Source organism: Amblyomma mixtum, chromosome 4 (assembly GCF_055824585.1).
Source record: "Amblyomma mixtum isolate Tamu chromosome 4, ASM5582458v1, whole genome shotgun sequence".
NCBI classification, from domain to species: Eukaryota; Metazoa; Arthropoda; class Arachnida; order Ixodida; family Ixodidae; genus Amblyomma; species Amblyomma mixtum.
In genome coordinates, this window is record NC_143015.1 from 41,420,763 (window position 1) to 41,439,349 (window position 18,587).

General features: G+C 45.5%; 1 protein-coding gene across 1 annotated transcript in view; it reads left to right on the forward strand.

Annotated features, from left to right (window-relative positions):
* Nucleotides 1–3,787: 3,787 nt before the first annotated feature.
* The window catches only part of LOC149346314 (cardioacceleratory peptide receptor-like), a 67,508-nt gene continuing 52,708 nt past the window's right edge, over nucleotides 3,788–18,587 (forward strand). The window contains exon 1 of the mRNA XM_089585376.1: nucleotides 3,788–3,890. Within this exon, the coding sequence (XP_089441502.1) occupies nucleotides 3,825–3,890 (66 nt within the window). The 5' untranslated portion in view covers nucleotides 3,788–3,824. The remainder of the gene's footprint in view (nucleotides 3,891–18,587) is intronic.

An 18,587-nucleotide genomic window follows, 5' to 3' on the forward strand; every position in this document is an offset into this window, starting at 1 on the left:
ATCGGCCCGATGGCCCACTGTGCCACAGCGGTGGCATGCAGGCACTGTTTTCTTGTACAGGCGAAGAGGGAGCCGTTCGTAGCTGTACAACACCGTCCGTGGCACCTTAGTCCCCGCGAAGGTGATCACCGCAACCGGGGTTCCCCCCAGCTTGCGCACAGACACCACATTTGGTTCCGCACAGAGTTTTAACGGTTTCAGACGTTTCGTCAGGCGAAACACTCACGACGCCGCGACAGAACGCACCGGAGAGTTTGGGGTGTCCCCGGAACGGTAGCTCGCGTTCCCCAACCCGCAGCACAACATCCCGGAGTAGCTTCTCCGCGGCGTCGACTATTTCAACGCACATACTAGCACGTTTTGGTCCCAAACAGGCCACACCGCAAGTCCTGCATTTGCGTCGTCCCCGAGGATGCTGCGGAATGCAGCGCCGGCTTGTCCGGGACCAAAAGTTGCTCTGAGGTCGACCGTGTTTCGCGGTTTCAGCACCACGACGATGTCGTCTTTTTCGATACGCGGCGTGTTCTGCGGCCGCCACCGGTGTTGCCTGGAGCGCTTCGAGGTTGCGTTCAGCGCACTCCCGCCCTGCGTATGCGTAGAGCTAGCCGGCGCCTGTTGCTGGGTGGCACCAGCACCAGCGTCCCTCGATGCCGCCGCCGCGTTCTTCTTTCCGCGCCAGACGCGGACCATATCTTCAAGGTAATCGTCCTCGGTTGGTAGAGGATCCTCGCCTTGAGTAGTACCCTCGGATTGGTTTGTATCCATCGTTACGATCCGCAAGGACTGTGGGTCGTACCCGGTGACTTGATTTGGAGCCGCCGAGGCCGAGGGATCGCCGACCGGGGCCATCGCAGGCCCCGGCGCCGTTAGGCTTAACACCACCGCGGCGTGACGAAGACTTCAAATGCCCGAAAAGTGGTCAAAAATTGGCCCCACCTTTACAAACGTGGTGTAGATGGGTGCCGCTGAGGTTCCTGGAGACGATGGTACCAGGCTTACAGGGGGAAAACTTGATGTATCGCAATTGATTGCGAGCTATCACGGAGCCGACGCGGCATGCGACCGCTCCCGTCACCGACGCGACGCTCCCATCTTAATACGTTGACGAGTGCAATCAAGTTCTCAATATTTCGACGCACACATGCTACTGTTCTTTCTGTATAAAACGTTTTCATGAAGGTGTGCATGCTAGAGTTCAAATTCTATTTCAGTGAGTACTATGTATCATAAAAGAACTAAGAGGATTATTGAGCAGAACTGGTCGTTACGGACAGGCTGACATGAAAACCTGTGCCCAATATTCCTTATTAGCTAACGCTCCGGCTACGACTTAGACAGGTTGTTAATGTATTACTGAGCAACTATACCAGTCAGTCGAAAATAGAATAGAATTCTAGAATAAACATAAAAATTTGCATAGGCTTGCTGGTATGATTTAATTTTATGCATTTATTCATTTATCAATAATACCTTTATATCTAATGTTTATTTTTTCTTTTTGGGTAAGGAGATTGAGTGGCCCCAGGTAGGACTTTCTAGGAGGGTTTGGTGAGTTACGCAGTCACATTTTTGACCCAACTATACCCTATCAATGCTATTGTCTTTGACGGGAAAAGATGATGACATCATAACAAAAGAGAAGGTATCGCTGATAGCGCATGGTTGCAGAGACAACTATATGAAAGAATAAATAAAGGAAGGGACAAATATAAAAAGGGATGTGAAGGGGTGGGGGGAAGGGGACGTGCCATTCACAAACAGTGCTGCTGCTGGACAGAATCATACACTACAGGCCATAATTTCTGCTGGGACTACTTCCCTTTTCCTGTTGTGCTGTACACAAATTTCACTGGAAAGTGGACACGTCAGTTGCTGTGGTCCTGCCTTTTTCGCCCTCCTTTACTGACGATAGAGGTCTTAGCATGACAAGCGGTTTTATTTTTGCGCGCGCAAGTTTATCAATAAGAGCTGAATTTCCCCTGCCACGAGTGCGGATAAGGATGGCTTACGGGGCTGCGGCTTAGATAAAACATTCACTTAAAGCCGTGCTGCTCCTCCATTTTCTCTCCCTTTTTTCCTTCTTCTTCTTCTTCTTCACCTCTTGGTTTGGCGCCGACGTGCTTGGTCGCCAATGCAACAAAAGCCAAACTGATGGAGAAGAAAGTCCTTCCTCTTGTTCTCTCTCTTTTGGAATGGCTTGGCACAGCTAACTCATTGGATTGTTTCGCCTCATAGATTATCGCGTTAACTACAACAAGCTTCAGCTTCACGACCGCTAGAGGCGAGTTGGAGCACAAAGAGCTCTCGCCGTAAAATTAATTCCGTTCAGAGAAGAAAATTAGACTCCAATCACCTAGGTCGAAATAAAAAAAAATAAAATTTGGTGCAGGCTAGCCTCGTGAAACACAAATTACATCCTTTTACAGGGCTAACGGCCCAAGTTAAGCCTTTGTAAGTGGTGCTGGTCGCGGAAGGCTTTATTACAGCGATTAAAAGAAGTACAGGCGGAGGAACGTGAAGCCGCTATTTCAGGGCCCCAGCCTCTTGAGCCGCCCGGACGGCTAGCATCACAAGTGCACGCTGGGAGTCCCGATCCGTGCGGGGCCACGAAAAGAAGGTGACCACCATTTTAGCAAGGGGTTTTATTCTCACAGAGGTTAACTGACAAGACTAAGCCTCTACCAGGATAAAGCCTCCGCCGGCGATGGTGATCTTTCAAGCGTGGCATATTGGACCAACGGAATTTGTCTGCGGGGCTGAATTACAACGCACGAATCTCGTGAATTGGTTTTTGTAACATTCGATCGATTGTATTTAACATAAAGAACGATGATGTAAGAGCTCTTATTTCAAACTCTGTATTAAACTAAAAAGAACAGTTCTTTCCACAATATTTGACATCTCAGACGCATGGTTAATTTAAATGTATTTAATTTTTTTATTTTGCTGACCTCGTAGTGTTCCCTTTCTAGGTCATACGCTTAGTTCGTATCACATAAGGGAGTATCGAAACACCTTTTCGATGTCTTCTGCTTCTATCTAACATTTCTGTGTCGGTGTACTGGCAGTGGGCTGCATACTACGAACGTGTATTTCTCATTCCCATTTTACTGGCCGTTAAAATGCCCATGCAAAAGCATTCGCATCTCGAAGGAAGCTCCTTCGGCTGTCACAATACTACGGCCACCGCGCTCGGATACAGAAACAAAGCATGCCGCAGCGAAACAAGTTCAGTAGAGCTCTGATCGCGCCGGCTGCGGTGGCCTAGTGATTTCAGTCTGGAACGCCAGCGCCGACAATAGATGGCAGCACTCCGTGATTTCTTCGGCACGCGGGCGAAAAGAACACCTTCGCTCTTCCCCTCTCCCGATTCAGGAGACCCGGGAGGGAAAGTTGGCGGAAAGAAGATAAAAGGGAAAGAGGGGAAGCGCCCGATTCCGCGGCCGGCACGGCGCGGCAAGCAGTGCCAGAGCGGGTGCTGCAGCCAACTCGCTCGGGTGGATCGGGAACGCGTTTCAGAGACAAGGGGGCTGAAGGAAGTGAGGTGGTGCAGACACGCGCCCGAAGCGCGTCAAAGAAGCTACATTCTGAAGCTTCATTTCAACAAAGCGCACGTATCAAAACAGGCGAGGCAGCCGGAGCGTTCGAGAAGAGAAAAAAAAGCAGCGGGCAGTGGCTTCTGCTGCCTTTTTTATTGATTCTTTGTTTTCTTTAAGGACAGCAAGACTTCTTTACGGTGTTCATGCTGTCGTGTGTGGCGCAATCTAATTGTCTTATTCGGCTGCCTGTTCATCGCGTTCACCAGGACCGCAGACAATTGAGCTATGGATTTCAGTGCGAACTTCACCTCTGCCAACGGCACTAATTTGGAGCCCTTCGACTTTTACCAGGTGGGATATGCGGCATGTTTCTCATTTTGATCTGTTATACCCTTTAGCGTAATCATGCGAAGCTAATCTTGCGCGCGCCTCGAGTCTTTACTCTAAGCCGGCACAAAGCCTGATAGTAGACGGTGATGTTCACCGCCGGGCTTGGGAAGGGGCGCGGCTAATTAGATGGGTAATTTGGTTGTAATTTTTGATTTCTCGGTTTACTCTTTAAGAATACTCGTGTTCTTGTCTGCGTCGTGACGGAAAAGGAAGGCTAAATGCGCGTAGCTCATTCAGAAAGTGACATATTGCGATGTGTATTGACAAAAACTTTGAGCGAATCGGCCTTCTGATGGTTCCGGCGCATGGCGAATTCTACAACTTTTTGACTAAGCCGCATCACTATTTTAACCTTTGTTCAAAAAGGAGCGATCGAATGTCAGAGGCTCCGCTAGCTGCAATGCCGTATTTCTCCGACTAAAGTCGAATGTGTATTGACTGATACAGAAAGAAAATGCGATAATAACCGTTAAGCTTGAATTTCTCATCTATCACTCTTTCTGCGACTGCTACCGCTAATTCCTTCAACATTTCGTAAGGAATGACAGTAGCACCTTCCTACTTCTTGAGGAAAAATCCTGTGGCGTTGAGGAATGCAATAAAATTCTCTGTTTCTTCGTGCACTCGTATACACGCGTGCGCTTTTTAAAGTTAGTTTTGTTCTATATGCTTTCATGTGAATTAGCATCCTGGAGTCTGGATTTCATTTCAGTGAGTAATCTGTACCTAAAGAAAAACCTATAGTTTCATTGCATAATATGGACTAAATGAACATGCTGACTCAAAAAATATTGCAGCCTGTTCACGTAAGTGCGCTAGTTTAAGTGCAGAGTAACATGACCAACTGGTTTAAAATAAAATGCACTCATAAAATCACCATCAAAACTTACATATCTCTGCCAATTTTTATAACATTTCATGCGTAAATAACAAAACTGTCTATTGCACCGGTTTCTCTTGATTCCTTTTCTGCAAATGGCACTATATATAGGCATTCATTGCTGAAGCTGTCTTTATCTTCATATACGTATAGTGACCCGTTGTTGTGGATGCACGTGTTAAAGATTGCGTTTTCTGTGGGTGCTGCCAGGGTGGGATAGCCACGTCAGGCTCTGTTCGGGCCCTTTGTTATGCCTCCTGAATCGATTGTACGCCATGGATTCCAATTAAAGAATGCAAAAAATAGTATTAAATGCAGCGTCCCCTTAAATTCAAAAGGCTAAGTAGCACGCCCACAGAAGCCCCCCACCACTTTGTGGTGGGGGGTTCGCCTCTCTTTGTCTTCCGGTGACTGAGGAATAAAGCTGCCGAGTCGTTTGTCAAATATGCTTAGTGTTTTTAACACGAGCGCAGATACACATAAGCCAGGAAAAACTTTTGCTATCAGTTTTTCTAAGGCCAGCATATCCGCACGAACGAGTATGTTTGCATGGGGACTTTGTATGTGCGAATTCCCTGATTTTGTTTTCTTCCGAACTTCGTACAAGACATTCTTTCGGGGCGCTGTTCTGCAACACTAACTTTTCTGTAGAAACTGACCCTCTCAATGTTGCTTTATCACCGTGCGGAAGAGGTGCGAAAATAAAACTTCTCCGCCTCAGGCGTAGTACCCAATTTCGGTACAAGCGTCAAGGACAAGCCACGACAGCATAAAGAATGTTTATAAATATTACACGGATTCTGGTTTTCAATCTAGTCGATGGTCGCTTCATCACCGATTTTATAGCTTTGGTAATGGGAGTATAGGAAATATGGATATGGAAGTGTGAGTATCGAAAACGAGGCCGCTGGAGGTTAATATTCAACACATAAAGTAAATCGAGAATATAGCAAGATATCGGCCTCATTTAATAAGAATATAGAAGGAAAACAGCCCGCTTACATTTTTACATGCTATAAATGATAATTCTATTTGATACACAGCACAAATTAACTTCTCATAGGTACATTTTCACGAATTTATGAATGCTACAAAATTGACCCTCCTTTTGCACGTACAGATTTCACACGTTTTTTTCATTTCTGGACTAGACTATTTATGAATGGTACGACCTCCCCAAACTCACCTCAAATACTAATGACCAGCTTAATTTGTGCCGTAGAAAGCACTTGTTGTAAAAGCACTTGACTGTAACAAAATTTATCCAGGTCCAGACCGCCTCCACCTCCCTCTCCTCTGCAATCCCCTGAGAAAGGCCAATACAATAAATAAAATAAAACAAAAATGAAAATACGACCTTAGCATAGGTAAGAAAATTAGTACTTTTGTGCGGCCATTAGCAGCCGCGTATGCGCGTTCATTTTCATCATCTCTAGTATAAAGTGACATTTCGGAGAGCCTCATGCACCAAACCTTGCTCCATATAAAATAGGAGGAAAGCGAAAAATAAGCCACTCACACCTCCCTCCAACGTAAAGCTTCCTATGAAACTTTTGTGCTTGCAGAAGAAATCAGGACGCTGGCAGCGTAAGGCAAAAGTAATGACTATAATGCCTCTCAGCAAATAATAAAGGCACATCGAAAATATAATACACAAGTCTGCGAAATCTCCACAAAGCTTTACGTGGACCCTAGGGGCTCTGTTTTTTAAGAGCAGTAGACTTATAGACCACTCGAGCTTCTTTTCAGTCGCCTCCCTTCTCGCGCATGAATCTCCAGCAAAACCACTTTCCTTGAAATAGATGCTGACAGGCTATGGGTCCAGTTCCATTACGGCCACGGACTTAAACAGGGACTCCTCGTTCCACGTTCAGGAATTTAAAATGGGCTTGAGTCCTAGTTTTGGGGATGAAGTCCTGGAGAAAAAGATAGGTTGCCGGTTATGTTCTCTTGCGTTTTCAACAGCTCTGGCAGTAAGGAATCATATCCTTTCATGACAAAAACAAATACCAAAGGTTCGCGTTAAATGCCGCGATTTTTTTTTGCAACCAGTTTAATGTACAGCCTTTGACAAAAGTTTGCAGCCCTGGGTGTTTGCTTCTGAGCCACACAGTGTGGTTCGTAATGCATCTCCAGAGCTACTAATTTCCAAAAGGTAAAAAGATATCTGGTCCTGCCTCCTCCAATGGGTAGGACTACCACGAATATTACAGAATTCCCACTGCGAGGCTTAGATAGAAACCCCCTGGGCTCTAAACATTTGACAAAGACTGTACCTTCAATATGACGCGGTTTGGCTATTGCTGAACATATTCAGAGTGCATAGAAAACTTTGCAAAGATAGATTTCCTAGAAGAGTGCGGTGAGGGGCTAGTTGGTACGACATTATGAGAACAAAAGTAACTGCGCAAAAGGACGGGACAAGAGAAAGAGAACCACGCGGGATTTCCTAGTTCGAAACATCGCAAGCTAGCAATAATGGCCTTTAAATTCGAATCACTTCAGAAGACGACGCCTAACTATTTTGGCTCTTGTATTATAATTTTCTTCATTTTTCAACTTAGACTAAAATCTTCCCTAAAGTAGAAGCGGTGAAGCAAAGTTAACAAATACTGGACAAAACTGCTAAGGAAGAAAATGGAAGGTCTAAACTAATTGACTAGAAGCTTCAAAAGTTGGCTTACAAGTTAACGCAGTTTTATAAATTGAACGTAAGCAAGTAAACACCGAAAGTGGGCTCCGCTGATTCAGGATTAAAGAGAGCTGAGCTGTTCAGACGGAGGTCAATCTCACAGTATGTCAGCGCCTCTCGCTCCTTTAGGCCATATGTTTTGGCAAAAGGCGATGCTCGTCCACGGCTTTCGCGCTCTAGAGGCACTGGGGTGAAGGCACCGGCGTTATTCGTTCTGGTGGTCACCTGCATGTTTTCTTGATTCGTTTTCTGGGAAGTGTTATTCGAAGGCGGAGACGAAGTCGGCAGTTTCCCTGTTCTCACCCCGTGAGCCTGGCGTATGACAGCAAGGAGGAATAACTGCTCGTGCCCGAGGCCTGTTTGTTGGTTACGAACCGGATATTGAAGCAGCGATATTGCGTCGGGAAGCTGCGTCGGTACACGTCGGTCCTCATGACAGACGGGAGCCTTGCTCAAGTGATCAATGTGATACCTGTCGAAGATGGGAAGAACAGGCGTCCTTTCGGCCACATTGAAAAGGGCGTTATGCAAGTTCAACTTGAGGTGGCGCTGCACAGTAAACAAGGTTTACTATACTGCCAGAAACTCCGCATTGCGGCGTTCGTTCTGCCTGTAAAATTTGCAGATTAACCGCACATCTTCTATTCCTGCTGATGTAAGGCCTTTACCGAGGCTGTGATTGTGCATAGGTCCACGATTTTCATGGTTTTGTGCTCAACATACTTGCAATATGTTCAGCTGAAATTAATGCATTCATTCTTTCTCTGAGAAATGTAATTCTTTTCTGCTTTCCTGCAGTGTGTTCCTCCCATGCCTTTTTGTATTTTTGTGCGTTTGTTGCTACGCACGATTGCTGTTATTTGCTCATCATGTTTATCATTAACATTGTGCCTTTACACTTAACACACACACAAAAAAAGCTGAACTATGTGTAGTAAGAGCTACAATTTCTGGTAAATGTACTGGTATAACTGTTACTACCGACACCTCGCTGTTTTGCCATGTAATGGGGCCCGCGCGCCGTCAAGTGAATTGACGTTTGCTTTTTGTCTCGGGTCCCTGATTTCTTACTGAAATGGAAATAAACTTCAACTTCAATAGCATGAACCCGATATCGCATATTCCTAGTGGAGCATGGCGACCTGCTTATAATCGTACAGAAAGAGCTCTTTTGTCGTTGCACCAACTGTTTGGGAAAAGGCATGTGTATTCACCAACATATCCAATCTGGTGTGTATCGACCTCCCCATTCGAAGTTCTTTTATAAAGTGCGACAGTATTTAACCGCACTTTTTCTTAGTTAGCTTTTATGATTTGATGTTCATGGTAGGAGCGAGTTGCCTGGCTCGTGCAGAGTTTGCCCGTTGCCCGGGTAGAATTTCCTTATGAACTACATTCTATCCTGAGTAAGCCATAAGGTACTTAGTAATCAAGAGTAATCAGGTACTATTGAAATGCGCAGTCCTTTAGGCTCTGCTGTCGACCTTTTTTTATAATGTTACAGCGTGATGAAAGGGCATTTATCTTGAGGAGAGAATGAAGACTTTCGTCTTTATACCTTTCATAGCTGCTAAATTCAGAGAATTAAGCTTATTTGCATGGTACTGACTTCCGTCGGAGATGAACTTTTCAGTTTAGTGCCTACTTTATTCGCATTGTAGAACGGCCTTACTGAAGTAGACTCTGAATCGAAAAAGAAAAATAATCTCACGTTCGGCATGCGCTAGTGGTAAATATGTCGAACAGGCGCTCATTTCATTAATGCGAAAGCGTTATATGTCCCGTCAGAACAAAAGGCGGTCCCTGTCCTCCATCGAATATCGCATGAAATTCGGAAGATGCAGTGCGCCGTTGTGCGATGTCACAGCACAAGATAGCGAACACGTAGAGTTACGAATAATGAAAAGTAACGTATTATGCCCTATGAAAGTCATGACTCCTGACTGACAGTAATTCAGCGACGCATCATGACTCAGCACTTTTCAGGTGACGTAATGTAAGGTGTTTAGCATTTGTAGAAAGTATGCGCAGGCATGACGCATAGTCATAGTCTGGACTCATATGCATTCTCCAACTTAGCATGACTCGGCACTTTAGCTGTGCAACGTAGCATGGCTCAGCACTTTGAAAGTAGCGTAGTCATGAGGAGTAGTCATAGAAATCATTCATTATTTCTGCAACATGACATGACTCAGCACTTTACAAGTAATGTAAAGTGTGCTGTGTTTGTACAAACTATACTGTCATGCCTCGTAGCCCTAGTCATTCTATAGCGTAGCATCACTCAGCATTTTAATGATTTCGTATTCTCACACGTAAGCAGTCTCACGTGTGTCTGCATAATTTGTTTACACAACCGTCCGCTTGGAGTAGTAAAGGTGTAATATGGTGATGGCAACGTGGGCATAACTGAATAAGAATATGGTGAAACAGTACAGAGGGCACAACACATGCCTAGAACAACCAAACTGTGCGTTTCGGAGCTCTCAAAGCAGCTGCAAGCAAGAAGACAAAAAATGACGATAAAATTCTATGAGTTTAACAGCCCATGTTTACATCCAGACCATTTTTAACCAAATCTAATCGCTAGTTTTCGTGTGTTACGCCCGAAACACGCTCAGAGCATGTTCTAGACATGCGTTTTGCCTTCTGTACATTATTTTTTTTTTAAACGCGGAAGTGCTGAGCCGGAACGTCGCTTTTTGTATTCTATTGCAGCCACTGTGCCATAATAGAAATATTGTACGGTGAAATGGCACGGAACATCCTTGGTCACCTTGTTTCACACAATGGCCTGGGACTGCTAGTCGATCGCAACGAGGCCTCTAGGAAAAAAAAAAAAAAACGAAGTATAGAACATTATATTTGGCAGGCAAAGCGCACAAGGTGACCAGAGCGCCATGAACGTCACGTTCATGGACAGGTTAGTGCTCACACTGATAACATTCTGCCTGTCCTTTTAGCACGTCATAGCATGGAGAGTATTTAGCTCGCCGCTGTTGCTTGGTGGTTAGGGCGCTCGATACTGAGGTGGAGTAGACGGGTTCGAACCCGGCCGTGTCGGCCGCGTTTCAGTGGCGGCGAAAGTCCATGCGCTGTGCGATTTCATTACAGGCTAAAGGTCCCAACCTCGTTGAAAATATTCTGGAGTCGTTCCCTGTCGGAGCTTTCTTATTTCACTTCCTCCTCACCACTTCCCTCTCGGTGCGGTTTAGGCGTTTAACTGGAAGTGAGACAGTTCACTTTTCATTTTCTCAAAAGTAACTGTTTTCTTTCTTTTTTTTCAAAAAAAGAAGCAGTAATGTGTTGATGATCAGTTCGGTTCTTCAGACGGACTCTGAACCTTCCAAACGTCGATGATTCGGTGATCACGAAGCAAGATGTGCAGATACAGGAGGTCAAAAGAAGAATCATTTCTTTATAAATACACAAGGGAAAACTGAGTTACAGAAGCAAAGTCACACAAACAATCTGAGCAATTCGTAACTTAATGGGAAATTCTCTACGGGGGAAACGTTGTACAGCCTTTGTCAACAGTATAGAGCCCAGGGGGTTAGCTTCTAAGCACTATTGTGGCGCTCCTGTAGCACTAATGGAAGTCCTACGCATCGGAGCAAGCAGGACTAAAAATCTTCTTACCTTCAAGAGATTTGGGATGCTGAGGGCGCATTACGTGCAAAGCAATGTGGCCCAGAAGCAGACCGCCTGGACTCTAAACTTTTGACAAAGGCTGTACATGACCTTACTCATCGACCAAAGGTTAAAGCCCAGGTAGTTGCAGAAGTGTGCCCATGCACAGAGCCTTCACCCCGACCGCTGTCCATTGGTGTGCATTGCTATTGCTTGAATTTTATACGTTTCGCAAATAAAGAAGTTAGGGTGGTCATGTTCCAAAGCCCGCCCTAGACTTTGATTGACAGATGAAATTTTAATACTCAGTAGCCACATCCCCCGAAAGTTGGCACAACCTCGAACCCAGGGATTAGCTAAAAGAACACTGTAAAAAAATTTTAAGCCCCCTTTCAGCGAGAGAGTCTTCGCACTCTTCTCGTGACGCTTTCTCCCTTTCTAATTTGCATGTGTGTCCTCGCGTCCGCCTTCTCGCCTCCGCACTCGAGTGCCAACTGACAGCGAGAGTAATTTCGTGGCTCACTGCGGGAGTGTCGGATGGCAACGCGCACAGCAGGAAACGAGGCCCGCGACGCTTCGGTGCCGGCATGAATTACTTCAAGCGAAACGGCCCCTCGCTAAACTCTTCGGAGGCCCGCAAGTTTCCATGGAAGTGGTATGTGGATCCGCTTACGTGGAAACGCAAAACCGTAGCCAACGGCGTCGCCTGTCGACTGCTACCCTTTGTACGAGTCACGCCTGTGTTCTTGGCGTCGGCGGGTGTCCGACGTCAACAATGCTAAGAGTCTTCGGCTGTCGTAGCGACGCTGTTAAGCCGACAATGACTTCCGACCTTTTTTAAGTTTCTGGGGCACGCTCGGCTGGCAAGCTCCGAGAATTCTCCGAGTTGACCGGAGGCGTGTAGTGGCTTCAAGCTAAAGTAAATATAAAGGTAAAATAAACGCAAAGAAGTAAATATAAACACAGTTGCCATCTCCTGATGCTCAAGAATGGTGTCATTCCTATACTGCTTGATCGAATCGCTTAAGCTTTTTGTTTGAGCGGAAAGAAACGATATAAAGCATAGATCACATAAAAAGAACAGCGCCTTCCTACCACTTCAGGTTTATTGAACAATCGACGCACAACTAAGCTCGGCGGAGAAAAAAAGGCGCACAGAACCAAATATGCAGCCCATTTTATTTTACCTTGTTAAGACTGACAAGCTTTCAGTTTTCTTTTCTTTCCCTTCTCTGCTTATGCACTGGTTTTATAAATATATTCAGTTGTTATAAAACCTTTCCTGTTTATTCACCATGTATGCTGATAAGTGTTTCAAGTGGTGTTTAATTATAATTCAGCTGGGCGAAACCGTACGTTTCTCTGCTTCCTCCTGTCCTCAGAAACGAAAGGTCAAAATTTTTGTAACGCGCAGGTGTGAAGATGGAAGTCATCTCCGGCAAGGAGTTCCCCTCTCAACTAAATTGAATGAGCGTAAATGGATGGCATGAGCACGGCGTACACTCTTTGGGAAGCGTGCTCCCCTCGTCTCAGTCACAAGAAATTATCGCAGCAACACCTCTGCGGACCTCACTCGTGTGAACGCGCACTGCGTGTGCGAACCAGTTTCTGCTTTAGTTTTCCCCAGCAGGTAATCCTATTCTCGGGTGTTAAAGCGATGAAGTCCTTTCGGCGGAGCAGGCCTAGTGAGTCAGCCCCCCCCCCCCCCCCCCCCTATGCTGTCGGGCTCATCACTGCATGAAGGCCGATTCCCAATCATTTACATAAGCCGCTCAGGGAAATTTCAGCCCGACAAGCCGGCTCAGCCCAGCGTTGTGGAATTCATATAAACGCCTAGCGTGATGAGGGCTGGCGAACACGAGCGCTTACATCCCGTCGCTCTGTTGCTAGTACTTGAAACTGACAAAAAGTTATGGAACAAAATTACACGCTTCACCAGGGTTCTGACAGCATCCAAAGTCTCTGTGTCTAAGCAGAACATTCGTTTCTATTCCACACCTAGGCCCAGGCAACTAGGCGTCGGCCGCTGAGAACGGATGGTGCTTAGGTTAAGGTTGCTCAGGCGATCCGTGCGAATGAGTGTACCAAAAATAGCCACAGGTTAGGTTACACGGTCGTATGCGTTTTATATTATTAGCAACTGTTTATTTCAGTTCATGTCATCTGTTATGACTACCGAGTGCCGCCCGACAAGCTTCTTTGTCTTACGCTCACCCGCACTTCGGGCACTGTTTCTTCTTTGCTCTGAACAAATGAATTTTTTTTTGTATTATAATTCATTGAAACCCTGACGAGAAGCGTCCGCGAGTTCAGGAGGCCTGGTCCCTGAGTGACAGGGGCCAGACGCCATTGTGCGCGCTTTTAGCGCTATGGGCCAGTCGGAATTGCTCCACGGGTCGTACTTTGAAGACTCTACTCGAATATCCGGTTAGCGTTGTAGGTTAGGCGCCACACAGTGCTTTACTATCACTCTTGCGTCTCTTGACCTTCATGCCTGTTGCAGATATATTTGATACTGGGATATCTCGCGCGCAGCAGTGGCACTCCCATTTCGATCGCGTTGATTTTGTATTCCACCCTCAGCACGTTAGCGCACACACGCCTCCCATTTACATGCAGCGTTCCGAGCACGGCACGCCCTCTAGGCTCATCCATGGATACCTACCGCTGACAGTCAGTCATACATTTGACGCTACGATTTTCAGTGCAAGCTTTGTCTTCGAAATGCGGCAAAAACGGCGTTGTTGCCGAACACTAGGTTTGAGCTTCATGGGCAGCCCGCTTCAATGCTGGTGTATTTCGATGTTGTCTTCAAACACTTTCTTGAACTGCCGCCTGCATCATCGCGGACTCTGCGCTTCTACAGGGCTATATGCCCCTATCACTTCTGAAGAAGTCTCTCGAGTGCATTATTCCGGTGGTTCTTTACGTAAAAAGTACGGTGGGTCCGTGGTTAGCGCATTAGGCTGCTGAGTCAAAACGCGCGGGATAAAATTAGGGTCAAACTTTCGATGCAGCTCTCATCCAAAGGACACTATTGTCTTCGGTGTCAGGGCATGTAATAAGGGAGTAAGTGTACATTAGCGTTCACCAAAGCGCAGTCATAGGGCTACAAAGGAAAGCTATACAGCTTCAACGGAAATTTCGTCCTAGTGCAGGCCTCGAACCCGTGACCACAGCCTCACCGGGCTGTAGCTATACCAACGCAGCTAACTGGACAGCTAGGGTTTGACAAGGCGAGAGTGAATTAATCAACAACTCCAAGTGGGAGCGCTGTTGGTACAACGTTTTGCGAGAATCCCCCAAGGTAGAACAGATTGGTAATTACTCCTTAGCGTCGAAAAGTTATAACTCCCTTATTACAAAACTACTGCACCTTTGAATGCGGTGGTTTGTGGGATTAGTCTAAAGCATTGGAGTGATGTCAGACCACAGTAACGAACTCCAGACTGTCGAAATTATTCCAAAGCCACCGAGAATGGCACCTCTTTCGTTCTTCCCTACTTCTCCTCCCTAGTCTGTTCATGGTGCGGTTGAGGATTTCGCTGGAAGCGAGACATTTAGAGCGCTTTTTGTTTCTCGAGGGTAAATTATTATCTCATTATGGACGTGAAAGCATTAAATGTCTCATCGCCAACGAAGCAGGATGTCCAGAAGAAAGGGGCATCTCAATACACATGTGACCAAGCAAATAAGATCAAAATATTTTACGAAGGTGCTTTGAATTGAACCATTAACTATCATATTGCGAGGCGAGCAGGCAACCTTTTGAAGCGTCTCTGTTGAAACGGGTTGGTGGCATTTGCCACCATCTTGGCCTTTTTTATTATTTTTACTTATCGAAGTTAAGTTCAAATAAAATAATATAAAATCTATGTGTTTCATACATGCGCACGTCTCAAACTTCTCAATTTTCTTTAAATACGTTTTCAGTCCTACTCTTTTACCCTTATGTGACCTCTCCTTTTCTGCCGCCAATATTCCACTCGCTTTTTGCCAAAATCAGCTGCAGATTTATTTAGTGACCATTGTTACCTCTTAATCCCAGGGCCTCAGAAACAGTGCCTGTACCTACATCGACATCTTGATGGATAACGTTGCATTGATGAGAATCAAAACGCCCAATGATGCGCCTGTAGTGGCCAAGAAAAAAAAACGAAAATGTTCGCCTTTTAAAATCCTGGCCCTCGCAACCCGCGTAACACGTGATTTCCTTCTCTGCGCACATGCACGACAGATAAAACGGCGACTAAAGACGCAGAGTGTCAAGTCCAGAACCGCATCCTTCCTTAGCTTCCTCATTGTCATGTGAATCATCGAGATCCTGTAATTGTACCTTGGTCGTATCGAACCTGGGTAGATTTCTGACTGCATTGCAAAAAGAAAATATCCAGACGTATTTTTGTTGCCCTAACGGGCTTGTTCAATTTATAAAGTGTGCTTAAAACGTCAAGGAAGAGTTTTTCGCAGCATTGGCTAGTAAAGATTCTGTTTTGTAGCGTAAAAGAATTTTGATCTGAAACTTTACCTTCATGCCGAGTAGGAAGTTGAAAAATTTATTGCCATCAAGCGGTATATGTAATTTTATTCTTGTTGCGACATGCACATATCTTTTGCGGTTTGACGTTTGGTACTTTGCGACTTCAAATGATCATCGCTCAGAATGACAATTTTTCCGTCGTATCTATACTGTTAGTAGTTATTTGCAATGCAAATATTTAGAGAAAAAGATGTGTTTAACACCTCCAAGGTAAAAACTCAACCTGCAAGGCTGAAAATATTTTTCGGCGTCTAAATTCCTTGACTAACTTTCGCTTTCTTTCGGCAAAAAGAGAGGTAGCATTTTCTGCAACACAGAATATTTAATTTGTTTTTTTTTTGTATTAATAGCATTAGCCTGTAGTTTGAGCACTTGCCGTTTTATTGTCGATTTCAAGTGTACTAAAAAAATTTGCACTTAAAGTTCATGATGTGAAAGTGTAAATTCATTGATCCTAATTGGCGTTTCCATTTTAATACAATTCTGCTATAAGTGGACATACTACTCAAGTGAACCTACGAAAAGCTGAATTTTTTTCATAGTGTGCAAAATAGCGAGGCCGCTTAATCCGGTCGTAACTACGAACACAACAACAGACATCATTTCAAGTTTCACCACATAGGGATAATGGAACAGGCACCGGTCACAATTAAGAAGCACTTTAACGAGTACCCTAAAGTAATCGTCGATATGCCGTTGCTGAGATGAGCGGCAAAAAGTGAGCGCTGGAGCAGTCGTATGATTTGGCTGAAAAGGCAGTTGTGATACAATACTCGCTGTGATTCAGCAGCCTCAAATACAGAGAAAGGCGTCTGACACCCTTTTTTCGTAGCCGAATAGTTGCTTATTATTATGTTTCCGCGTTTAGAGAATTAAAATTATATATATCTCTTAAATGGCAACTATGACAATACCTGACGACTGCGTTTAGCTCTGGACATCCCAAGTTCGATAAAAACAATCACTGGTGCATGCGTGTAGCAGTTCGAAGGAACGCCTGCGTATTCCACGCTGAAAGACGGAATGGTCCAGCAGCATATTTTTACAAGTTCACCGAAAGGGCTCTTTGTAAACGAAAGGTCACTTATGCTCGCTCGCTCGCCTTTTTTTCTGATATAGGGCTCTAACAGATCTCAAAAGAGGAACGCGCAGAATCACGGGGATTCAGTGCGCCTGTGTTCTCGTCTTTCTGTTTCTTCGATTTTGAAGCTCTTTTACAAACCTATATTGGGGCAACCAAATAGTCCAATCTGTGCAGCCGCTTTGTTCCGTGCGGTCTACACACCCGCGTACCACGACTCGCAACTTCCACGTGTAGGCGTCGATTGCAATCGCGGCGGCGCAACGCGAAAGCGGCGCATCCGGCACTCGACTAGAAGTTTGCAACAACACGGTAGGCTTCGCTGCGTGAATGCCGTCGTTGCATATTCATGACGCTGTCTGGAGAAGTGGACTGATATTTGTGGCGGCTTCCACACAAGCGGAAGTATGGAGAAGGGGACGTGAGGGGATTGCCGTGAAAACACTTGATATGTATCGCATTGGGAAAATTGTGAGCCGCCGAATGTTTCTCTCCCGAAACCTTTTTCCCTGCTTTCCATTTGCGGGTTGGAAGAAGGCCGTGTTATTAGGAAGCTGATGGTCATGTCACACCGATCAAATCGCGCTAAAAGGCACAAAAAGACGAAAACACAGACGGACGAAGCGCGTACTTTATACTAGTTTACTTCACAAAACGCGTCGCTTTTATACAGAGCAGGACGGCATAAACAATCCATGAACAAGATAATCAATTTCAATCTGAAAAGCCGCCTTCACCTTCCTGTCTATAATCTGACCAGTGACCTCAACCTGTCTAATTCGTTATCTTCGAGAGCTACTGACGGTGTGCTGACGAAGTTTTCTGTTCCAGTAGTCCAGATCTCGAAGGCTTCATTAATTTCACGTTCAGTTTTTGTTTTCCCTTGACCTAGTATGGCGGTGTCATCTAGATGAGGCTTGCATCCTTCTTCTGATTTGGTTTTGGCGTAGCCTTGGATGGCTGGGTCATTATGATAAGGGTACCATTTGCAATGATGACAGTGGGAAGCCAGATTGCCAGGGTGCGTTATCTGGCCGCATGAGTTGGCGTGCTCCCTCAGTCTAATGTTGATAAACCTACCGATTTTTCCATGTATCTCTTACCGCATTGGAGCGGCACGTCATCAATGACTTCCTTATCGCACTCAACGAATGTTACTTCGTGTGTGATTTCGCACGGCGGTTTTCGTCTGTCGATGTTGTTCGTTTTTGCGCACATTCCGATAAGCTTTCTGCGGGAAGACAATACTATCGGGCTACTGTGCTTGCCTGCGATCTTCTTTAGGTCATGTGACACCTTGTGGATGTACAGTATAACGATGGGTCGCATCTTTTCCTGAGAAGATTTTTCCTTTTGAAACCTCAAACGTCATCCTTCTTAGTAGGCTTTCTGCAACTGAGGTCCGTAAGGATTTTGGATGAGCGCTTTCTTTCAGTCTGGCAACTTGAGCATTAAGGTTTTTTTGCACCGTGTGTGCACTGGACTTCTTAGTGGCCCGTAGCATGCAGGAGAATGCGATAGATCTTTTGTATGAGCTTCGAATGGCCAGAGTCATATCGCAGGATGGCTTTTTCTTCTTTGGTCTTGTATTGCCAACAAGTGTGCAGATCGCCTTCCATTATCTCGAGGTCCAGGAATCTCATTCGTGATGCGTCGGGGCGCTCGTGCGTGATTTCCAGTCCGGCGAAGGCGGACTTCCACTTTTCCACTTTTTCCGCAGGAAAACATAGCAGAAAATAGTCGCGTGCTTCAGATGCGTGGATGATCTTCTGCTATGTTTCCCTGCGGAAAAAGTGGTAAATGCAGCCGCAGAATTGATCATAGAGGCCTTCCAG